Here is a 25,690-nt window from a genome sequence, read left to right as displayed (position 1 = left end):
TGATAGCATAAACTAACAAAACACTGAAACTAAACCCCCTTTTCACTCTTTAATCTTTAAAAAAAAAAAAAAAAACCTTGTCGCAGGCACAGCCCACTAAGACGCCACCGCCACTGCTCAACGCTGGATACCCGCCCGAAAAGCCCACAACAAACCGCTGGGAAGTTTCTAGATCTTGCCGGGAAAAGCCCACAACACCACTAATATGCCAAGCCGAAAAATTTCCAGATATCGCCGGCTTCATCAACTTCAAACGTCGTCGGAGACAAAAAAAAAAAAAAAAAAAAAAAAAAAAAAAAATTAAAGACAAGCAACCCAGAAACATTAAAACCAGAACGGACATGAAGGTACATGATTATCACAAAACAGAGAAATCAAACGAAAAAAAAAAAAAAAAAACTTTCAGATTATTCTAGGAAACTTTTAGTTGTGAAAACTTTTATGGGTTTTGTCGAAATTGCTTCTAATTGGTGGCGATTTGTTTGAAAAAAGAAACAAATTTACAAATCGCAAAGCACATGGATAACTTGTTTAGAATCCGGAAACTTGTTGCACAAATACTTGCAGATGGACAACTCAAATCGCCCGTGTGGGCTATTCATCGTGCTCTCCGGCAATCTGTGGTTGACAGGAGCGTTTTCGACCGCTTTTTCGGTGGTCTGTGGTGTGGCTGTTGGGATCTGGTGTTCGGCAGTTCTGTTGGGTTGGTCGGCTGTCGATCGGAGGTTGTGTGGTGCTGTCGATGCTGTTGGCCGAATTTGGTCGATGGAAGGAGCAGCGGAACGACGGAAACGGCGATAGCGGCGGCGTCGAAGTTTGGCGGGGGCAGGGTTTTTTTCTGTTATTTTTTTCAGGGATAATTGTATCGTTGGTCCCTGTGGTATATCATAATTATTTTTTCACTCTCTATGGTTTAAAAAGTTCATGAGAGGTTCTCGTGATATGCAATAATTACAAATCGATCCCTGGCGTCAAAATCTGTTAAATTTTTTAACAGATTCCGTTAAATGCCACGTCAGCGACACGTGTCGCCAATAAGATGGCGACACGTGTCCACCGTAATAAAAAAAAATAAATAAATTTATTAAAAAAATAAATAAAAATACTTTTTTTAAAAAAAAAAAAAAAAAAAAAAAAACCTGTAGGAGCCAGCCACCCCTTTGGGGGTGGCCTGGCCGCCCCCAACCACTGGGGGTGGCCTGGCCGCCCCCAACCACTGGGGGTGGCCCGATGGCCACCCCTGGATCTTCCAGGGGTGGCCTTTCGGGCCACCCCCAGGCCACTGGGGTAGCTCCGCGCCACCCCCGGCCACTGGGGGTGGCCGGCTCCTTCAGGTTTTTTTTTTTTGAAATTTTTTTGGGTTTTTTTTTTTTTAAAAAAAAAATAAGTATTTTTATTTATTTTTTAATAAATTTATATTTTTTATTATGGTGGACACGTGTCGCCATCTTAATGGCGACACGTGTCGCTAACGTGGCATTTGACGGAATCTGTTAAAAAATTTAACAGAATTTGACGCCAGGGATCGATTTGTAATTATTGCATATCACGAGAACCTCTCATGAACTTTTTAAACCATAGAGAGTGAAAAATAATTATGGTATACCACAGGGACCAACGATGCAATTATCCTTTTTTTTCAAGCCAAAAGACTTAAAGAAGGAAATTTAGATCCAGTGATTTTACAACATTGGCATTTTTTATTCTAGGCTGATGTGTCAATCTCTCGTTCGAGGGCATAAAACCCTTGTTTTTTTGCCCCAACCTGACAGAAGTTGCACTCGTGATTTAATGAATTGCACTTATAGAGCATTAGTAGCAGTTACCCTATATTGGTTCCCTTCCCTATATTTAAGGAAAATTTCATGAAAAACATAAAAAAAACATCCCACAGCAGATGTCCTATATTTAGATGAGGGGGTTGGGAATGAATAGTGATTCCCAATGTATACATGTCTACTATTCATTCCCTATGTATTATTTTAATATAAAAGAAGAATAATTAATTGATATAGTGAAAAGAGAAAGAGTAGGAAAGAGAGATAAAGAATAAAATAAGAGTAAAAAAATAATAATTAATTGATATAGGGAAAAGTAAGGAAATCTATTGTGGGGTATTTTTTTATAAGGAAGCAAAAAGTAGTTTTGTTCCTTAAATATAAAGAAAATGGTTGGGAATCTGCTGCTAGTGTTCTTAAACAATGCCAGGTGTTTGGATGCGAGGATTATCTTGACCTAACCCGATTTTGGTACTCGGGTTGGTCCCAACGAAGTGGGTTAAATTGGTGGGCTTTGAAACCGGGTGGAGGAAACAGAAACTCGGAGAAAAAGGCCTTCAATTTTTTGGCACCAAACGAGCATCAGGACCAACCCATGGCCTGAAATGTTTTTATTTTGTTGTTTTTTATTTTCTGTTTTCAAGGAAAATATAGAAACGAACAACCTAAAATATAAAATATTTTCTTTATGAATCTGTCTTCCATCTTTGTTGTAGGAATATTTTAACAAGAAATGATATAATGTTATACCTTCATCCCTTCCCATCTAACTTTTTTGATATGGTAATGTTCATCTGTCCTTTAATTTTTTGTTTTTAACAATGGCTGATCACTTATGGGTATAGCCACATCAATCCAATAAAATGAAAGTAGAATAAATGTGTAATATATAGTATTACTCTTTAAGAGAACATGTGTTTTACTTTTGTTGGAATAATAACTAACTTATTATTAAAAAATATTTAAAAAAAGAAAAAAGATTAAGATGGTCGTATGGCCACCCTAAGCAACTGAGAGGTGGTCGTGCGGCCACTGTTGTGGTGGTCGGGGTGGACGTACGACCAGCCCAACTAAGCTTTTTTTTTTTTCTTTTTTCTCTTCTTAATTTTGAAATTTGTATTTTTTTTTCTATAAGTATGGCTCTATATCTATTTGGATTTCTCAAAATAAGCGAAGTGTACTGCAGAACATTTTTTCAAATAAATAAATAAATCCCCTAAAAGGCATTAAGACATAAAAAAGGCACTCCTCCCATGTAACAAGAGATGAGACCCCATTTAAGACATCAAATACTTCCTTTCTTGTTTTGAATTATGGTCTACCTAAAAAGTTTATGGACTGCAAATGGAGTTGTAATTTTTTTTTTCCTTTCTTTAGAAGATTGTGCCTCCAATTTAATCCTCTGTTTTCTCTTTTCTATCACCTTTTGTACATGATAGGATGGCTCACCCTACCTATATATTTCTTCTCTTATCCTCTAGGCTATAGTGTAATTGTCATTTACTCGAGAGAGAGAAAACAAAAAAAAAAGTGGGGGGCGGTGGGGAGGGGAAGAATTGGGAGCCTCGCAAAATGATTGGTCATTTGAAGTAACTGGTATGATATGTGTGTGTGTGTTAATGTAGCAGTCATCAAAATTGGGAATGAATATGATAGATTAGAATTATTAGATATGTGCTCTATCATAGTGAGCAAACAGACCTGAGAACCTAGGCCGGATTCGAGTCCGGGGGGGGGGGCCGGGGGGGGTACGTAAAACTTGAATTGCAAGTCCCGAACAGACCACGAAGACCAATACAAAGGAGTGGAACTGAGAACTAATGACAATATTAAACCAAAGAAACAAATTGAGGTAGTTCAACCGGTCATGTATGCATAAGAGTTACTTAAATGATGTCTAAGTTGCAGCATTACTGAGAATAACCACTCAATAGTTTTAGTTCAATTGTCCCGTAATTTCAAGCGAAAGAAATTGGCTAAGGCCACAACCCTCTAATGAGCATATAATCGAACACAAAATCAGGCTAAGGCTATAATTAACCTGCCAGTAAGTGCAGAATCTGATACGACACCTAATAAGACTATAAAGGGGAGGTGATACCGTCATTCCAAGTTCAATTTTACAACCATTCTCACACTCAAAATTTTGAAAGAACCTTGCTTACTTATTTTGAGCGAGAAATAATTTTATTTACTAACTTAAGCATCGGAACTCAATCGACAACTTCTAACAAGTTTCTGATTGTCTTTACCTGTTTTTCAATATTGATTGAATATGATCGCCGTGCAATCAACTGTACCGTTAGAATTCTTGAAAAATTAAAAAAAAGATTACAGATTTTTGTTGTCATTTTACTAATGCATTGTGGCACAAAAAAATAAAAATAAATTTCTATCTTCATCCTTTCTCTTACAAGAGTATATGCACCACACGTGACACGACCAAACGAAAAAAGTGGTTAGAATGGATGTGAGCCTGAGCCTGAGCCTGACTAAAGTTGTTAATTACGGTACAATATTTTCCACGAGTTGGGCTCGTGATTGACAGAGCTATCCAGCTAGCTTCGTCGTTGCTTTGCACGAGGCCCCCCATTACAACTAAAAAAGCTTTAGACGTAAGAATCAAGCTTCAATAACATGAATAACAACTTTGATGTCTCAACTCTAACCACCACCAACGTACATTTCCTTCTTAGAATTGTCGGGGCCATTCAGCTAAAGTGAGTGGTTTAATTTATTTGATCCGGCCACTTTTGTAACGACCGACCAGAAGGAGGGCTACTCATATATATCATTATCACTCTACACTATCGCTACAAAATAACGAGTTAATGTGAAGTTTTCTTAGATTTATTTAATAAATTTATTTCATCCATTTTTAAGGTTGCTTTCCCACAAAAAATGGCCAGTGAATACTTCACTTTGCTACCAGAGTCACGTCACAACAATTTAGCAATTTATGGATGGACAAATTAAAGTATTTCTCTAAATTGGATCGAAAGAAATTTGATTCTCAAGTCTATTATAATTAGTAAATAGTTGGCAAATTTGCTTAATCCGATAGCTTTTATAATAAGATAATTTATATATAATAAATGATGTAGTATATATCTATAACAACACTCTTTTAATAAAATACACGCTGATAATATTTTATTAAAAATGCATATAAAAATCATTAATATAAAACTTTTGAAAGAAATTTTTTTCCATCATGAACCGAGGGAGTCAGGCTTTCAGTTATTACCACAGACGACTAGTAATCATTCGCGATGGAAGTTTGTTTAATTTGGTTTGTTCCCATACAGAAGCATTCAGTAATTAAAATTTACTTGGCTATATATATATAGCAGTCATGACTGGTGAGGAATGAGAATGCTTTATTATTACCACGCCATTAATTATGAATATTCTTGCTCAAACTACATCATTATTATCTGTGTCGATCGACCATGCCACGTCATTTCTTTCTGTCAGTATCATCTCTCTCTTTCTGTCTCGCGTGCTATAAATGTCTATCTAATTCTTGTTTAGTGTCCATGCTTACTTCCTGAAGCTAATTAAAGAGAGAGAAGAAAGTAGCAATTATGGCATCCATTGTTGCAATCTTGAGCTCAGTTCTCATATTCTCTGCATTTTCTCCAGGGAGTTCACTAAGCCTAAATTACTACGAGAAAACGTGCCCCCATGCCGAATCAATCATTACATATGCTGTCAAGAACGCAGCGTCGAAAGACAAGACAGTTCCAGCAGCACTCCTCCGGATGCATTTCCATGACTGCTTTATCAGGGTAACTTTACAAGCACTACGTGCCCTCCAAAGTTGTTTTTTTGTTTTTGTTTTTGGGAATGTATATCGTAATATCGTATCATAAAATCACACTTTTTTTTTCTATACGTACGTATACTACTTTCAGGGCTGTGATGCCTCCTTGTTGTTAAACTCAAAAGGGAGCAACAAAGCAGAAAAAGATGGGCCACCTAATCTTTCCTTGCATGCATTTTATGTCATTGACAGTGCAAAGAAAGAACTAGAAGCTTGGTGCCCTGGCGTGGTCTCATGTGCTGATACTTTGGCTCTTGCAGCAAGGGATGCCGTTGTTCTAGTAAGTTAACAAATCCTGTGTCCTATCAGATACAGAGTTCTGTAACATGCAAGCTAGATAAAAAAAAAATAGTGATTTTTTTTTTTTTTTTTTTTTTGTGAATTCTTTTGCCCTTTCTGATATATAGTGTGCTTGAATTGGCCTTGTAGTCTGGAGGTCCTAGCTGGGATGTACCCAAAGGAAGAAAAGATGGGAGAACATCAAAGGCCAGCGAGACAACTACAATGCCAGCTCCTGCCTTCAACATATCTCAATTGCAACAAAGCTTCTCTCAAAGAGGTTTGTCCATGGATGATCTAGCGGCTCTTTCAGGTATATATATATAAATCCCAACTGCCATTATCAATATTATTACATGCTCTCTCAAGTAAACAAAAGTTGACGTGATTAACATATATGTAGGAGGGCATACTCTTGGGTTTTCCCACTGTTCTTCCTTCCAAAACAGAATCCGCAACTTCAATGCTACGAATGACATCGACCCTTCAATGCATCCATCATTCGCAGCAAGCTTAAGGGGTGTTTGTCCGAAAAACAGTAAGGCAAAGAATGCTGGAACCACCATGGATCCTTCTTCGACAACCTTCGATAACACGTACTACAGGTTGATCCTCCAAGGGAAGGGCCTGTTCTCTTCCGACCAAGCCCTGCTCAATAACCCAAAAACCAAGGATTTGGTTTCCAAGTTTGCCAGCTCAGAGGAAGCTTTTAGAAAGGCCTTTGTGAACTCTATGATCAAGATGAGCAGCATCACAGGTGGACAGGAGATTAGGAAGGATTGTAGGGTGGTAAACTAATTATAGTTTATAATTATCATAAATATATATATGAGAGCTCGGTAATTAATCTATCAATAATGGGGTGGCAATCCATCGTTTCCTTCCTTAGTTATGAGTATATGTTTCAGAAATAAAGCATGCATGTCCTCATAAGGATTTTAATTAGCATATTATCATACATATATAAACTTAATTATCCAAATGAGCACCAGTGTTCATTAACTGTTGTCATTGATTTTTCTCTTTTTCCCATTTGTTGAATTATCGATCGTTTATTTAAGAGTAGAACTTAAACGGATAGAAAATAATTGATTTAATTATTTAAATGAATATTTTAACTTCCTTTTCAAATCAAACCAAGAATTTTATTACTGCCAATGACAAAGGGCATGCATGGGAATTGAACTTAGGTTTGTCTTTTCCTTTTCTGCTGTCTTTTTCTTTCCTCTGAGTGGTTGTAGGCTAAAGAGGCATAGCTAGGTACTAAAATCTAGAAATCCAAGAGAAATCTTCCAGTCATGAATACAGAGAAGCAATTAATCTCATTCATATCTGGTCCCAACCGTCGATAACTTTAATATATATGCAGGGGATCGATCTTCCTCATCCATTTAAATGGAAACATGCATCACCTTGTCAGATGAATACATGCTCTTCTAACAACCGTTTAAAATGTAAATCAAATCGAACTCCAAAGAAATCTAAGCATTTCAATCACTAAAACGTCAGATGAATTGGACCAAAACATGAAAACAACCCGTAATGGCAATTCCAATTGGGTTCAATTTTTATCTCATTTGAACGTCAATATTCTACTAAATTTTGGGTCCGTTTAAGTTTGAAGTTTCAAACTAACGTACAATTTCAAAAATATCGATTTTACCTTTAAAATTATGCATTTTTTAAAAATACACCTATTTGCCTGCCTTTTTAGTTAAAACGTATATTTTTTAAAAAAAATTTCTGCATTTTTGTTTAAATACACACTTTTAATTACATGACCAAACAAACTCTTTACTGAGCATTTCTTCCCAAATGCCGGTTGGGTGTGAGCATACCAGTCACTACAATTTCAGACCTAAAAAGGAAAAGCGAGTCACCATAATCATCATAACAATAGCATTCAAATATAAGGAGCTAGGTCAAAGTTATTGATCTTGAAATCATTGTGTTCCAAAGAAGACTTCATTTCGACGGCAAGACAGCACATTGCATGTAGTCCCTAAATTGCACATGAAACAACCAAAAACAAAAACAATTTTAATAGAGGGGAAAAAAGCATGTACAAAGTTATGATGTCCCTAAGTTGGTGGACTCGCACGAAAAGTGGTGATTTATTCTTAAACTTATGTGATAAGTAATGATTTAACATAGTATTAAAGTAAAAGTCTTGAACTCGAACATTATCTCTATAAATTCTCCCATATAACTAGTCTCTATTCAATAATATATATGCAGCATTGCATGGGGCTTTGTGGGCTTTGTGGGCTTGAGGAAGAGGAAGATATAGGTATTAGGTCTCTATTCAATAATATATTAATTTGCAGCATTGCCTGGGGGGTTTGTGGGCTTGAGGAAGAGGAAGAGGTATTAGTGTAATTAACAACAGGTATGTAGAGCAAGAGATTGGTAAAATGAAAAAAATTCTTCCAAATTAGGTTCTCAGATTTATTTTTTTTCTAATATGCCTTATTAGATTGATATGTCTAAAATATATATCAGAATTAAAAATGCATATGAGAATATATCACATGCATTTTGAACACGTGTCAAATTAATAGACTAAATTTATAAAATAAATAATAATAAAAAAATCTTCAATTAATTCAGAGTAAAACTTTTGTCCATTGTCAAACGTATGGGACCTTTGTGCAGATGAGTTGGGTGCGGATTGGGTTATTTGGATTGAATTTGGGACTCTCCAGAACATATTTAGTGGAAATGGGGGGCCTCGATCAAAGGATTAGAGCATGTGGCTACAAACCACGGTGTCGGGTGTTCGAATTTCTCCTCGCTCACAACCGGCTAAAAAGAAAAAGGCCTTTCAACCTGAGTAGAATAATCATGACGGACTCAAAGCTATGGGCGTTTACTGTTTAGGCTTGAGGTATTTGGGCTTGTAAGGTTAAAGGGGTAGTCGGAGCGGAGCGGAGCTTCGTTGTGCCCGTCGCACGGTTGGATGCGCTGGAGACTCTACTCTCTCGGATCAACCTTCCGCTTTCGCCTTTCGGTATGGATCCAACTTTTTAGCCTTCATGAATGACCCGCCAAATTAGGACACAACTCATGATGCTTGAAAGGCGTGGGTTTATGACCTTAATGGGCCTCCAACCCCAAACTTATAGAATGGGCCTCGTTGACACACGAAAACCACGAGCCCAGTGCAAACACTTGCATCCAAATGAATGCAAACAAGGGCTGAATGCGTATTAAATTGTAAAGAGAAATGATTCCTACACTCATTTCTCATAACAGCCCCATAACAAGCTGATGTGGCTGGTAATATTTTATTATTTTTTTACAAAAAGAAAAGAAAACAAAACAAAAAAAAATAATAAAATATTACCAGCCACGTTAGCTTGTTGTGGGGCTGTTGTGAGAAATGAGTGTAAGGATCATTTCTCAATTGTAAAAGAAATAGCCATTTTCATGTGCAAAAGGGATGTGTTTTTAAAACTGCATAATTTATAATTTGAGGTAATTGTATTATTGGTCCCTATGATATGTCATAATTATTTTTCATTCCCTATGGTTTAAAAAGTTTATAAGAGGTCCTTGTGCTAAACAATAATTACAAATCGATCCATGGCATCAAATTCTGTTAAATTTTTTTACAGATTCTGTTAAATGTCACGGCAGCGCCACATCAAACCAATAAAAATGCGACACGTGTCTATTTTAATAAAAAAAATATTAAAAAATAAACTTATTTTTTTTTAAAAAAAAATAAAATTCAAAAAAAAGAAAAAAAAAAAAAGAAAGCAAGGGGTGGCCGAGGCCTCCCCAGAGGCTGAGGGTGGCCCGAAGGTCACTAGGGGTGGCGCGCGGCCACCCCCATTGGCTGGGGGTGGCCTAGCCACCCCTTGCTTTTTTTGTTTTTCTTTTGTTGAATTTTAATTTTAATTTTTTTTAAAAAAATAAGTATATTTGTTTATTTTTTAATAAATTTATTTATTTTATTAAGATGGATACGTGTCACATTCTTATTGGTTTGATGTGGCGCTGACGTGACATTTAACAAAATCTGTTAAAAAATTTAACGAAATTTGACGTCAAGGATCGATTTATAATTGTTGCTTAACACAAGGACCTCTCATAAACTTGTTGAACCATAAGGGGTGAAAAATAATTATGACATACCACAAAGACCAATGGTGCAATTATCCCTTATAATTTTATAAAATATTTAACTATGCTTTTAAAAATCATATTTTATTAATTATGTTTTCAAATCGAAAAAACCGTTAAACCAAACTGTTTATCACATCATTATTTTTAAAATGACAAAAATTTCCTACAATGCGCATATAAAAATGACATGTATCCCTTGAGCATGTAAGAAGCACATGTTATTAAAATAACATGTGCTTCTTACAAGCTTTTTTAATAGCATTAATAAAAGTTTGTAAAAAATTTCCTACAATGCACATATAAAAATGACATGTATCCCTTAAGCATGTGAGAATCACATGTTTTTTTTATTAATGCTATTTTTTTTTTTGAATAATTTATTAATGCTTTTAAAAAAACTTGTAAGAAACACATGCTATTAAAATAACATGTGTTTCTCACATGTCAATGGACACATGTCAATCTTAGTTGTGGGCTGTAGGAAATTTCTGTCATTTTTAAAAATATTATACAATATAATAAGAAAAATGCTTTTATTATTACTGTGTTTATTACAATTTTCTCACAAATTGACGCCACAATCTATATTTTATATAAATGAATATAACGTTGTTAAAGTATTGATTAAATGATTAAATTTACCTCTTTTTATTAACTTAAACTTTTATAAAAAGTTGTGATTTAACAAAACTGTCACGTGTCATTTGCGATCGTTTCTTGAGTTTTCAAAAATTAAATTTGATTGCATAGATTTTTTGTGAATTCTAAATGGCGGGCATTCCATGTTTTTTTTTCGTCCAATAAAGTAACGTCCATTACACCACTTCATTATTTTTTACCGTATCATATAAAAATAATAATGATTTATTTTATTAAATACTAAAAAATTAAAATTAAAAAACTAAAAAATTTATTATTATTATTTAAAAAAGAAAAAAGAAAGATGGCTGTGTGTGCAGTCAGCAGTGTGCACCCCTGCCCTCCCGGGGAAGGGGGAGGGGTGTTTCTTCTCCTCTTGTTTTGTCAACCATGCACCCACTATAAGCGCAGTCACCAATAGGACCCGAATACCCGATTGGTCTTGGTCTTGGTCTTGTTTTCACCGGTCCACAGGACCGCAGCCCCTGTTAGTGTACAAACTACAAAACGACTGAAATTGTTTACGAGTAGGGAAGATGGAGCGCCACGCGCAAAATTCTTCGTAGAGAGGGAAGAAAACGTGGCTTACGATTGATGGGCGCGCATTGGTGAGGACTGATGGGTGGTGTTTCTGTTTGTATATAAAGCAAAAGACTCGGTCTCAGGTGCAGCAGTGTACGTGGTTCTTCTATTCTGCCTTTCAACAACAATTTCGTGGCTGAGTAATTCACCTTGAAACTCTCTCTCTCTCTCTCTCTCTATAAATAACCATCAAACTACTTCATTATTATCTGTGTCGACCACGACATTTCTCTGTCAATATCATCTCTCTCTCTCTCTCGATCGCTATAATTCTTATTTAGTGTCCATGCATGCTGACTGAAGCTAAACAGAGCTAAGAAATTAAGTAGCTGTTATATATGGCATCCATTGTTGTAATCTTGAGCTCAGTTCTTCTCATATTATCGGCATTTTCTCCAGGGAGTTCACTAAACTTTACTTTCTATGACAAAACGTGCCCCCAAGCCGAATCAATCATTACAAATGCTGTCAAGAACGCAACCTCGAAAGACAACACAGTTCCGGCAGGTCTACTCCGGATGCATTTCCATGACTGCTTTGTCAGGGTACGTAACATTTATTACAAGCACTACGCAACGTACCCACCGTAGTTGTTTGTTTATTAGAAATATATATATACAGCTTAACTTGTTATATATATATATATATATATATATATATATATATATATATATATATTTTCTTACTTTCAGGGCTGTGATGCCTCCGTGTTGTTAAACTCAGAAGGGACAAACAAAGCAGAAAAAGATGGGCCACCTAATATTAATTCCTTGCATACATTTGATGTCATTGACAGTGCAAAGAAAGACCTAGAAGCTTCGTGCCCCGGCGTTGTCTCCTGTGCTGATATTGTGGCTCTTGCAGCAAGGGATGCCGTTTCTCTAGTAAGTAATCAACAAGACCTCTGTCCCAATGAGAAACAGAGTACTTCTGTAACACTTCAACATTTCCCTGTTCGAACTAGCTTAAGCCGATAAGAATGAATACCTTTTTAAATCAATTATTTTGCACTTTTTGATATGTTGGAAAATACTTGAATTGGACTTGTAGGCTGGAGGTCCGAGTTGGAATGTACCCAAAGGAAGAAAAGATGGGAGAACATCAAAGGATAGTGAGACAATTACAATGTCAGGCTTGCCAGCTCCTACCTTCAACATATCTGAACTGCAACAAAGCTTCTCCCGAAGAGGTTTGTCAATGGATGATCTAGTCGCTCTTTCAGGTATATATATTTTATAAATACCCCAATTAACTGCCATTATATATATATCATTATTAATACTTTCTCCCATCAAGAAAAGTTGACAGTGTCTGCATGTAATATATATATATATATATATATATAGGAGCGCATACTATTGGGGTTTCCCACTGTTCTTCCTTCCGAAACAGAATCCAGAACTTCAGTGCCACGCAAGACACCGACCCATCATTGCATCCAACACTCGCAGCAAGCTTAAAGGGTGTTTGTCGAATAGACAGTATGGGAAAGGATGGTGTTACCGCCATGGTTCCTTCTTCAACAACCTTCAATAACACGTACTACAAGTTGGTCCTCCAAGGGGAGGGCCTGTTCTCTTCCGACCAAGCCCTGCTCAATAATCCAAGAACCAAGCATTTGGTTCGCAAGTTTGCCGACTCGCCGGAAGCTTTTAGAAAGGCCTTTGTGATCTCAATGATCAAGATGAGCAGCATCACAGGTGGAGAGGAGATTAGGAGGAATTGTAGTGTGGTAAATTGATAGTTAATTATTAATTAGCACATATAGTACTCCATTAATCTAAACTAGGAGAGCTAGTTAGCTCGGTAATCTGTCAATAATGGGGTGGCAATCCATCGTTTCCTTCCTTAGTTATGACTCATGAGTAGATATTGCAGAAATAGAGCATGTCCTCATAAGGATTTTAGCATACATAAACTTATCCAAATGAGCACCAGTGTTCATTAGCAATTTTCTTAATTGTTGTCACCGATTTTTCTCTCTTTTTTATTTATTTATTTATTTACGAGTCACTACTTATATAAAAAACTTAAGTTTATAAGAATGAGTTAATTTAATTATTTAAATTATATTTTAACACTCATTTTTACGTGTGTGATTAACACGTGGACTATTTTTTTTTCTCGAATTGATTAGAGAAAAGGGCTACGGGGAAGTGGACTATTTTATTTACAATAGACTATTTTTGTTTCTCGAATTGGATCTCTTGTTTTTTTGTTTTTTCTATGGATAATTTGGCACTGAATGATGTAGTATTGATATTGATGCTAACATGGACTCTAGTATGTTAAATGAGACACACATGACAAATGATAAATCATTAATTTTGCAGTAAAAAGTAACAGAGGCTAGGTACTATTTGAAATATGAGTAAAATTTTAGGATCTTATTCTTAAAATTATAAACTCAAATAATAAAATCAAATCAGATGAAAACTGTAGATTAGATATGATTTTTTTTTCTCTATTATATGAATTATTTTTTCTAGTTACTAAAACTTAATCACTAACTCTCACTTGTCTCGTTATAACTTACGTATACTCTAATCAGGAGTGAGCATTGAATCAACGATTTGTTGTTCATCAAATTCCAATATTGAAAACGGTCGATAATGTCGATAAGTAAAAATTAACCACTAAACTAAACCAATCAAATCTTTAAGATTGAATCATAGCCAACCAACTATGATCATTTGGCTTTAGTTGGTTGGCTATGTTAAGTTGTGAATTTGTTTTACCTTTTTGGACCCATGACTTTGAGTGGCATATCAGATCATATCAGATCTTGGCCTAGAACGTACCATGAATGTGTCTCCCATGCATGGACATCGTTATCCAACTCAATAAGCTCAACAGCTTAAAAAAGTACAACATCTCTAAGATCCTTTTCTTAGATCAAATATTGAGTTGATAAATTGAAAGAATATTCTATTCTATATTCTAGATTAGATTTCATAAATCTAATATCATGGTGTATAATATAATAGACTATGATATCTATACGTGTCATTTCCGTACTCTCTTTACACGCCAATGTGACAGTGCGACGTGGTACTACTACATTAGTAAAAGAAAATTGCGCAAATCTTTTCCTAATCAATGGTGTTAAAACATAATTAAATAATTAAATTTACTTATATAAATAGTAATTTAATATGGTATCGAAGTAGATTTTGAGCAGTCCGCCCTCCCCTGGAACAAGTCTATTTTATGGCATTATCTCATATTTACTGTTGCAAAATAATTCGAATAGCAAAATGGTAAAATCCGGATCCTTGATACAGAAGATGCCGATCCAACGCGCCATAACTAGAGGTGGCATCCCTCGTTCACACGTCGCACGCATGCAATCATTATCCGTTATGTTTCTCCTTTTCGGTTCTCTTGCGCATTTTCTCGAACCAACCTCAACCCTCTTCTTTCCTTTATATTCCTCCTCGCCCATCAAGAGACCTTGAAGCTCAAAGCCCAATGGCCTTCGCTCACTATTTGCTCGCTGTTCCAGTTGAGCCCTCAAAGCACCTCAAAACTTCTCTGCCTACGTCATTTTCCTCTTATTCTTCTTCTCCGTCTCTGTTTTCTATAGCCTTTGCTTCGTCTTCGCTCCGGTCCAAAGCTCGTAAGCCCTCTATCTTCTCCAGGTTCCGTAGAATCGGACACAAAGGTAAATTCTACTTCTTTTTGTTCATTTTCCATGAGATTTTGTGCTGCCAATAGTCCTCAATTTCTCATTTCTTTACTAGCTTTTTACATATAAAGGAAAATGTAGTAGATCAACGAATTATTAGGGTTAGGGGTATCATAGATTCAATTTTGTGACACGTGCAGTTTAAGTATCAGTAATCTATATTCGGCTAATGGAGTGTAGTTTTCAGTAATTGAATCAGGATATAATTAATTGTATAAAAATTGAAAAGCTTAATTTACGTACATGATTGCGAGCATTTTGCCCCGAAAAACTTTCAAGGGGATCACATAATTAGTAGAAGTTGGCATTGAAGTACCAATTTTGTACACACCGGACCCGTTCGCATTCATTGGATTTTCCAGAAAAAATATTACGAGTGTGATTTTGTCTAAGTCAAGTGAAACCGGATATAGCAGTCGCTAATAAAGTCATTATCTTCTCTAAAGTTTAGAGCTTTTTTTAGCATCCACAAACATGAGACAGCCATTGAATGAACATTAATTATTTCCAGTCATTATATCTTTTCAACCTTTCAATTGTTAGAATTTCGCGTGTTCTTTTTTTCTTTTTTCTTTTTTATATATATTGTTTTTGGTCATTTGTGTACTCTTGCTGGTGATTTTGGCAATTTCAGTGAGTTTCATCTCATCTATTGGTGACTTAATGTTGATTGTGTGTAAACTGTTATCAGCTAAGGCTAAGCAGAAAGAGTCTGAAGTCAGTCTAGCCGAAGATGCCTTTAATTTCAAGCATCTGCTTCTTCCAATCACGGATCGGAATCCTTTTCTATCTGAGGGAACAAGACAGGTGACCTTTCTTTGATAAACCTGAATTCGACACAATCTTCTGTGATACTAGAGCTATGTGATCTTTGGACTTGTGGGTACTTTTCTGATGCTAACATTTTATTTCGTGAGGATTTAGGGAGTCATCTTTATTACATTTCCTGTTTCTATTTGCTTTGTTCTATGATACTCTTATGTTTACACAAGCTTTTGATGTACAAGTTGAGCCTGCGATCTCAACATATCCTCCTTTGTGTTTTTTCTTTTCAATCTCTTTGAATGTTGGCCCACATAAGCACATCCTCATGGTTTGAATTGTTCTGTATGTGGGGATATTGTACTGGTGACCAAGGTGGTTTTTCTGTTGACCCTTTTATGGCTATGGGCATTGGACCTATGTTGGGAAGGACTCAAATTCTATCTAATTCTACTTGGAATGGCAATTTTACAGAAAATTGCCAGACATTGTTGATAGTGGACACACAGAATTGTGTACCAATGAGCTTTAGCTCAGATGGTACTTGCTCTCTTGTAGCAAGGCGGAGGGTGAGGTCGTGGGTTCAAGCCCCATTGGATGCGTGTGTTACTTACCAATAATTTTTTTTTAAATAAAAAAAAAAAAACCTATCTAATTCTAATAGGAATTGCAATTTTAGAGAAAAGTCCCACACATTGTTGATAGTGGAAACAGAGAATTGATTGTGGTTTCTGTCAAGACACAATGTCTTCAACCAAAACCTATGGTTTTCTTTGCCCTTGGCTCACTCTTTGTTGAAATCTGTTCATAGGCTGTAGCAACTACTGCTGCTTTGGCTAAGAAGTATGGGGCTGACATCACGGTTGTGGGTATGTTCAGTTGACATTTATTTGTACTATTTTTCACATTTTAGGTGTCATATAAACTAAGCTGTAGAGGCATTTTTTTTCTTTTCTTTTCCACAGACTCTTTTTAATGCGAGATTACAAGGAATATAGAACTTTATGTTCTTTGCAGTTATTGATGAAATGCAGAAAGAATCGTTGCCGAAGCATGAGACCCAACTCTCTAGCATCCGCTGGCATCTCTCTGAAGGTTTGTTTTTGTTCTGAACATTTCTTGTCAATTTGGGAAGGTTATTTTGATTTTGAGATATTATTAAGGGAGTAGCACATGAGGTGTATGGGCCTCTTTCATATAATATATATAGTGAACGCACTCAAAACATGCTTACAAAGTTGTGTCCAAGGATTTTGTGACTGGAATTTCTTTATGTAATGGTCAAAATCTGTTATGATTGCTCAATAACTGCATTGAAGAAACCATTAGGCACTCTGTCATAGCTAAAAAAGGGATTCAGTGAATTGCAATATGAGTGCATAAAGCAAGAATGGGGCTCTAGGCAGCATCATCTTGGTCTCATTTGGTAGTGCTGTTAGAATGGGGCTGTTTACTGATCAGTTATTAGCCAACTTAGACTTTTAGAAGTCAACTCTATAATGCAGTTCTTCATTTTACTTTATTTACTGATAAGATTAGGTTTCTGGATTACTCAATTAATTATTCATTAACTTTTCCTCTGCATCTTCCAGACTGGCTGATTATTCTTAACACTTCCATAAAATTGATAGGTGGGTTCCAGGAATTTAAGTTGCTAGAGCGACTCGGGGAAGGTAATAAGCCAACAGCCATCATTGGTGAGGTTGCTGATGATCTGAATCTGGATTTAGTAGTTATAAGCATGGAAGCAATTCATTCCAAGCATGTAGATGCAAACCTGCTGGCTGAGTTCATTCCCTGCCCTGTCATACTTTTGCCTTTGTAAAATGGTTTGTTTTCATCCCTAGCAATTTCTGAACCGTGCGTTACAAATGCCAATCTTGTTCGGATGGCTTTTTTCTTTTCTTCTGTTAATTATCGGACTTGTTTGGCAGCCCTTTCTCTGTGGGGCTGCCTGAATTACATACAATTTGGGCAGCCAAGCCAATTGCAGGGATCCCTATCCATGTGGCCCATGTCTTTGTAGTGCGCTTGCGGGAATTATGATTTCTTGGCAAATTTGTGGGGAAGTTCTTACCCAAATGAACTTTGTCAAGTTTAAAAAATGATGCTGGATTTTGACCTACCTATTTATTTATTTCGCTGAACTTGCCGAATTTCATAGAGTAAGCTAAAGTTCGCTTGTTAGCCAAAGTGCTACCATAATCGATCTGTCGGCTCGATTCTGGTGCCTATCTTGATTATCAACTTGTTCTCTTTCCGAGCTAGCTTGATCAACCTCAGATGATAAACTTGTCGTGAAGTTAGTTCCATTCTCGTCAGCAGGAACAGAACTAGAAGGCGGGGGAGGGGGCGCATCCCCGGTTTTGAATATATATATTATGAGAAATGTTTAAAACCATGTAATAATCTATAATTATTTTACAATGCTGATATGACGGTCTTAACTAACTTTAAAATTTTTTTTCTTCTAACAAAAACTGATGCAATAGTTGATTGTGATTATTATATCAGCATTATCAGGTAATTGGAAGATAAAAATAGGATTTTTCCCACATCAAGAGAGTGGACTTAGGAGTGCACGTATTATTTCTCCTCATATATTATATATGAGAAATGTTAAAATTATACATTTATCTGACTCTATCTTATTGGGTTGATGTAACAGTGTCTATCGACATCTTATTGAGTTAACGTAACAGTGTCTATCGGTTTTTTGATTATTAATTTTTTTTTTAACAAAGACTGATTAAAGGTCTGATGGGCACCGTCACGTCAACTCAATGGAATGAGGTGAGGGGAGATGGGTGTGGATTTTAGCATGATTTTAGTTTTTAGCCAAAAAAAAATTCTGATGGGCTTCTATCAATATTAGATTTTAGCCTCCCATTATTGGCATTTCCGCCCAATAAGAAATCTTGGTTCCCTACTTGTGTGTAGGGCTCTCAATTTAGTTTCTTTGTCCATTGTTCTCTCTCTTTTTCGCTTTGAGTGATACATGCACAACAACAACAAAAAATCATTTTCCTTTCGCTTTTCTACATGGGATTCCCAATATTCTGTTTCTTTATCATGAAGCTGATTGATTGTTTAGTGTAGGGAGTCAAGTACGATGACAGATTACAAACCATTTGCCTTTCGGAATATACAGGAAGAAGAAAAGCCAGCCAACGATAGTGGAGGAATAACTTTACAAGGCCATCCGCAACCCATCATCACTACTTCACCATATTAATACCCCATTGCCAACATAGATTACAGCTAGTCGGATAATACACCAGGGTAGGCTAAATTGGGTTAATCTAGTGTATTAAACTTATATGTGTTCATAAAATATATACAATTTTTACGTGCATTTTTAGTAGGGTATATGTTTTTCACATGCTTTAAGGTTATATGTTAGTTGAATAGACTAAGTTGAAGGAAATGAGAATTTCCTCTAATCTAATTTAGAAGAAAACTGTCTCAAATTAAATTACTCAAAGCCTAAGCTCGCCCATGTCCAGCAAAGGAGCTGGTGGTGGGTCTACGTAGTCCTTCCCATGCTGCTGCTCGACAATTGCCCTTCTTCTGTCACTCGCTTGGACATTTTCTCTCTCTCTCTCTCTCTTTCCTATGTACCGACACTTTCTCCCTTTCCATATATTCTCTGCGAGGTTAAGAAGGTAAGTTTAAGTGAGAATTTATAATGATATATGAGTGAAGCTTTATTGAGACTAAATAAAATATGGGAAACATATTTTAAAATTAAAAAAAAAAAAAAAAAAAAAAAAAAAAAAAAACCTCCTTAACTAATAATCAATTTTAAAATAGTCCCATAAATTTTTAGAGTTTGCTAAATGACCATCAAACTATCAAAATGTACAAAAAAATGTAACTTGCCACGTGTCATATATTATACTACAAAATAAAATTTAAATTTAAATTTAAAATTTACAAATGAAGGAAAAAAATTGAAAAAAAACTAAAATAAAAATAAAAATTATGAATCACCCATTTGGGCCAATGGCGCCACCCCTTCGCATATATATTTTTTGTTTTTTGTTTTTTTAAGTTTTTTATTTTTTAATAAGATATATGACAAGTGGTAACGGTATTAAAAGAATATTTTTACAGAAGTGAGTTTTTTGGAACACTTTAATAATTTAATGGATCACTTTAACACGCTTAAAAATTTAAGGAACTCTGGTAGTTCAAAATATTTTTTTTTCTATTTTTCTGATAAAATATTGTGGAGAGAAAATTATAGAATGATATCCAAAAGGGAAGTAGGACCATCACACTGCGTTATCATGTGACACATTCCAATAATCGTCTCCCTCGTCTCCCTTCTTCGCAAAGGTTGTCTTCGCTGTCCAGTCAAAACCCTGCCTAGGATGGCTGCGTTTCCTCATCTTTTGTGCTAAGAATAATTAATTTTCAGTTTTTTCATTTTTAGGTGTCCAAAAATTGAGAAAAAAAAATAAAAAATCCGATCATGGCTTATTATTATAATAGGATTTAGGACCAGTTTAGATTTAGGGTTTCAAAACATAGAATTTAAAATTAACAATTTAAAAATTTGAGATTTAATAAAAATAAAAACGCAGTTAAGCGTTTGATAAAATTATAATTTGGCCTTTAAAATCGAAGTTTAGCTTCTAAAATCGATCATTTTAAAAAAACTTGTCCCATTACCAACAATCAAATCATGATTATTTAAAAGCACACTCTCAAACACTACACTTTGTTTAATTTTAAATAAAATCTTATTTTTGATTTGTGAAATTTCAGTATCAAACGAACTTTTACATTATTTGCATTGTACATTTATATAGCCTACAAACAAGGTCGGCTAGAGCCTTAGGCGGCCGCCTAAGGCCTCTAATTAAAATAAAAAATATTTCTTTAAAAAAAAAAAAGGCCTTAATTACCATAAATACACTTTAATAAGGCTCCAAAATATGGTAAAAATGAATTTAAGAAATGTATTAAAATTAAAAAATGCTAAGAATATATGGAAAGTCTCAAAAGTCATGAATGCCTTTACCAAAATTGAAGGCCTTAAGTTAAGTCCAACGTGCAAAAAAAAAAAAAAAAAAAAATGAAAAACTCCAAGTTTCCATTTCAAATCCTACTCTTTATAAGATCCTATCAAAAATCCTACTATTTATAAGTTTTTATTTTTTATCTCAATTTCTCTATTTCAAGTCTTATTCGAATTTGAATTTCTATCTTCTTCTCTATTTTCATTATTTCTCAATAACTTACTATTCAATTCCTTCAAATCATTCCATAAGTTTTTATTTTCAGAACTAAAAGTTTTAACAGAAATTTTACAAATAGAAGAAATTGTTCTAATTGACACATTAAAGTATATAAAAAGACTTGAGGTCCAAAAAAAAAAAATTATATAAAAAGAATTGATTATTTTCCTAATGCAAATATTGCTTATAGAATTTTATTGACAATATATACCTGATACAATTGCTTCTGTAAAAAGAAGTTTTTCAAAATTAAAATTAATAAAATCCTATCAAGATCAATATTGTCACAAGAAATATTAAATGGATTAGCCATATTATTAATTAAAAAGAAAATGTTCCTATAAAAAAAAAATAAAAAGAAAATGTTAAAAAACTCGAATACAAAAAATTAATAAATAATTTTGCATTATAAAAAGCAAAAAAAAAATGAATTTTAAATTAATTAATAATTAATTTTAAATAAAATGCATCACTTAAACTTCTTGCTTAATGCTCAAAAATATATCGAACCGGCCTTGCCTACAAATAGGCGTGTCCATGTACTATCGTAAAATTCAATATAAAGACGGTGTATCCCTTTGAACATTAGCAACAATGGATGTAGACTTCTAAGGTTGTACCGTCTATCTTGGCTTCTGCTTTTCCTATTTCACATTTTATATTTTAATTTCATCACATTAGAATGCCTTTTCCCCCATGCAAATATATTTTAAGGGAAAAATATATATTAGCCCCTCAAACTACCACCATTTCTTCCGATGGCTCCCCAAACTACCAATGCTTATATTCTGACCCCCCAAATTCAAACAGAATTTCGAAAATACCCCTTCTACACTTTGAAATTCTCACGGTTAAGGAATGGGTATTTTTGAGTTTTTGGCCAAATTCTGTTAGAATTAACGGTATAAATAAACGGATGGGGCAAAAAATCAGAAAGTAGAAGTTTGGAGGGTCGGAGTGCAAGTGTTGGTAATTCAGGGTGCCATCCGAAGAAATTGTGGTAGTTTGGGGGCTAATATATATATTTTTTTTCATATTTTAATCTCCAATGCTTTCACTTTGCAATGGCATTAGCATTTGTTGCTGTGATGAAGATTCACTAGCTTCTGCCCTGACCAGTTTTGTGTTTGATGTTGTTCTGTTAGAGGAAGAAGAAGAAGAAGAAGAAAAAATGGAAGCATTTGCCCCTCTTTATTTTGAAAACACTTGAAAGCTTTGTAGCTATACAACCCCATTTAAGTTTAATCTTAATGTTTTCGTTGTTTTTTTTTTTTAAGAGTAATATTATAAATCACACTTTTATCTCACTACTATTTTATTATGTTGGCATGACATCGTCAATCTACCATTAAATAAACGTTTGTTAAAAAAAAAAACTAAATGTGGATTAACACTAGCACATCAATGTTTTTAGGTTTACATAATATTATAATATCATTTTGGAAGACGATGTGCTCCAAGTGGTTAAAGCAGTGAGTTTCAATGTTCGTAACTGGCCGGAGTAGATTTAGACAACTAGTTGATGACATTCGTGCTATGTTAAATTATCTTTCTGGTTGGCAAATTTATCATATTAGTAGAATTTCTAATAAGATAATACATGGCTTAACTCAAGCTATCGTTAAACCGTTCATATATCAGGTTTGGATGGAATAAATTTAAGTTCTTTAATATATATATATATATATATATATATGATATTGTTTTGTTAAAGCAATCTGCTCTATTTTTTTTTATTAAATTAAAAAATATTATCACATCAATTGGTAGGTAGGATAATGATAAAATAAAAATATGGCTTGCGAAGAAACAAAGGGCAGGAAAGGAACCGGAGAGTCCTTAAGAGATTACCTTAACCTAAGGACCACACCTATCTGCCACGTGCCCACGTCCTACCACATGTAAACATACTTCATTTTACTATTCAATCACAGTTAAAGTAGCATCCCCCATAGAGATCCAATAAAATATATATATATATATATATATATATATATATATATATATATATATATATATATATATATATATATATATATATATATATATATATATATATATATATATAATATTTGACAATAGCCAAAAGAAAATCATTCTCAGACATATATTTTTGGTTATTAATTTTTTTGTTTTACGTCTTGTATCTTCTCATCTCATAATAAAAATATTAACAACAATTTAAATCACTCAAAATAATTTCTATCTTTTATGTCACGTTAGAACAATTTTTTAAATAAATAAATAAAATAAAATAAAAATACAAAACAAATTAACAAACAAAACAGTATATTCTCTAATATTTAAAGTGCGACTCCATATGCTGATTTAAGTGAGATTTAATTGAACATAAATTAAATATGTTTTGTAGTTTATTTCAATAAGGACAATATTAGTGGAATTCTAATTAAAATCAAATTCTATTCCTTGAAGGGAGGAAGAATTAGAGTAAAATTCTAATTGAAAGCTCCTAATTTTACCTATAAATAAAGAGTTTGTATATTTTATCAATATATAACCAAAATTTAGCATAGGTTAAAAGAATACTCTATAAGAATAATTAGGTTATTAAGTTTTCATGTGATTTTGAATAGATCATTATGTCAATCTAATGTTCAATTCCTTAACGATATGTCATGCTAAACTAATCAATTAGTGCCACGTGACTATTGTTGAATATGCAAGTAACTTGTCAATTGCATATCACATGAGTTCCAGGAGCAGACCCAGCTTTTAGACTTTGGGGAGGCCAAATTGAAAAAAAAAAGAAATTTGAAGGGGCTAAAACTAAAAAAATAAAAAAAATTAGGGATAAAACTTCAATTTTTTTTTGGGAAAAGTTTGGGGCTTGGGGGGGCCATGGACCCCCCAAACCTTCACCTAGCTACGCCCCTGCACATGACATTAATTGATTTATTTATTTGACGTGAAATATCATTAACTAATTAAATGACAGATTGACAGATGAATTTGTTTGAGACCGGATGAAATCTTAAGAACCTAATTGTCAAAATAAAAAAAGTAGGGACTAAATTTAAATTACATGAAATTTAAGAGCTAAAATTGGTTTGTCTCGATGAATATAAAAGAAATAGGGAAAAACTACATTTATGCCCCTCTAACTACTGTAATATTTGCAATGTTACCCCAACTTGGCAATTTACCATTGACGTTGCAGTGTCCTCTTACGTGATCCAAAATGATAAAAAACTTTGTATATATATATTTTTTTTTAAAAAAATAAAATTATAAAATGATTAACAAATTCAAAAAAACAAAAAACAAAATTTCTAAAAGAAGAAGAAGAAGCTAAAAATAGTATTTTTGTTGTTTTGAGTGCAAAATAAGGATATTACAATCCCAATAATAGATTAAGGGGACGTTACAAAAATTGAAACATTGAGAAGACATTACAAATAAGATAGTAATTTTTGTTCTAAATCAAATGGTAATTAGAGTATGGTAAATATAGTTTTCCTAAAAAATAATACATTCATAATGATTCCCACTGTCCAAACAGATGTTACTTGCGAGAGATGATGGGTGTTCAGAGTTTAATTGATATGAACCCACCCAACAAAGAAGGAAAAGAATCTATAAAAAAGTTTAATTGATACGATGCTGATATCAAAACAGCAAATTGAATCCATATTTTATTGGCATCCCTATTTCAGTAGGAATTGAAGAAAGAAAATCCAAGAAAAAGAATCTTCCATATTAAGGATGTGTAACTACTAACTATGGTAATATCTTTTAGATCACAATATTCTATTAATTTCTATATATAAATAGTAAATTTAAATAATTTAATTAAGATAAATGATATAAATACATCTCTTATATATTTCATTTTCAAATGAGTAATGATTCACTACCACCTAAATATACAACTTTTTACTACCTTGTCTATGTGGCAAGGTGGTCCCCCACTACTTTTTGAGTTTTTTTATTTTTTAAAAATAAATTAAGGTGGGGGACCACCTTGCCACATAGGCAAGGTGGTGAAAAGTTGTATATTTAGGTGGTAGTGAATCATTACTCTTTTCAAATTTACCCATAAATTCAATTGTAAATTTAAAATTTAGTTGTATGAAGATGTTTATGAAACGTACGTGTATAATTTATCTTTAATTAAAAACAAAGATTCAATTTAATAATTATAACGGTAAGGGTAGAGAATCTGATTCATAATTGGCATTGTCATATTCATTGCAAAATATGCTATATTTCCACAAATACATACATTAATGCTACATAGTCAAATAAATAATATAAAAATATATTTAATGGTTCATATATATATATATATATATTAACCGTAAGAACAAATATTTATTCGAGATTCCATATAATTGGTTGTTTGAATCACAAATATTTTAGATAGTTTTATCAAGATGGGACTGTGAGAACCATTTGTCTCGATTTCTAAGACATGTGAACTTTATATTTTAAATTGTAAGGGATAGATAAACTTTACAATTCCTCCTTATACACACCGCTCAAATTAAGTGCAATTTAGATGACTAATTATAAGAAATTAAGAATCCTCGTCCTCTTTTTTACTTATATAAGAATAAATATTTATTAAGGCCTCGTTTGGTTTGCGGAATGTCTATTCCATTAGGAAAAGGAATAACTATTCCTGAGAATAGATGAAGGTGGAATGAAATAACTATTCCTATTCTTTTGTTTGGTTGTAACGGTGGAATAGAACATTGCATATGTATTCTTTTGTTTGGTACAGTGCAATACATTTGTG

The 25,690-nt window shown here is 33.9% G+C and overlaps 3 protein-coding genes across 3 annotated transcripts; all 3 read left to right on the top strand.

The window, feature by feature from the left end:
• The first annotated feature begins 5,333 nt into the window (after positions 1–5,333).
• Positions 5,334–6,794, top strand: LOC133852207 (peroxidase 64-like). Its single transcript, XM_062288910.1, has 4 exons — positions 5,334–5,569; positions 5,696–5,884; positions 6,034–6,196; positions 6,287–6,794. The coding sequence occupies exons 1-4, from the start codon at positions 5,366–5,368 to the stop codon at positions 6,679–6,681; spliced, it is 951 nt and encodes a 316-aa protein (XP_062144894.1). The 5' UTR covers positions 5,334–5,365; the 3' UTR covers positions 6,682–6,794.
• Positions 6,795–11,573: 4,779 nt separating this feature from the next.
• On the top strand, positions 11,574–12,976 carry LOC133852460 (peroxidase 64-like). The gene is made up of 4 exons (XM_062289220.1): positions 11,574–11,780; positions 11,928–12,119; positions 12,286–12,457; positions 12,582–12,976. Exons 1-4 carry the CDS (start codon positions 11,574–11,576, stop codon positions 12,974–12,976), a joined length of 966 nt encoding a protein of 321 aa, XP_062145204.1.
• A 1,639-nt stretch (positions 12,977–14,615) lies between these two features.
• LOC133852732 (uncharacterized) lies at positions 14,616–17,841 on the top strand. The gene is made up of 5 exons (XM_062289484.1): positions 14,616–14,899; positions 15,615–15,730; positions 16,497–16,554; positions 16,703–16,780; positions 17,317–17,841. Exons 1-5 carry the CDS (start codon positions 14,707–14,709, stop codon positions 17,508–17,510), a joined length of 639 nt encoding a protein of 212 aa, XP_062145468.1. The 5' UTR covers positions 14,616–14,706; the 3' UTR covers positions 17,511–17,841.
• The last annotated feature ends 7,849 nt before the right edge of the window (positions 17,842–25,690 follow it).

Source organism: Alnus glutinosa, chromosome 12 (genome assembly GCF_958979055.1).
Source record: "Alnus glutinosa chromosome 12, dhAlnGlut1.1, whole genome shotgun sequence".
Lineage (NCBI taxonomy): Eukaryota > Viridiplantae > Streptophyta > Magnoliopsida > Fagales > Betulaceae > Alnus > Alnus glutinosa.
Note: the sequence above shows the minus strand (reverse complement) of the source record. Positions and strands in the feature narration are given on the sequence as shown.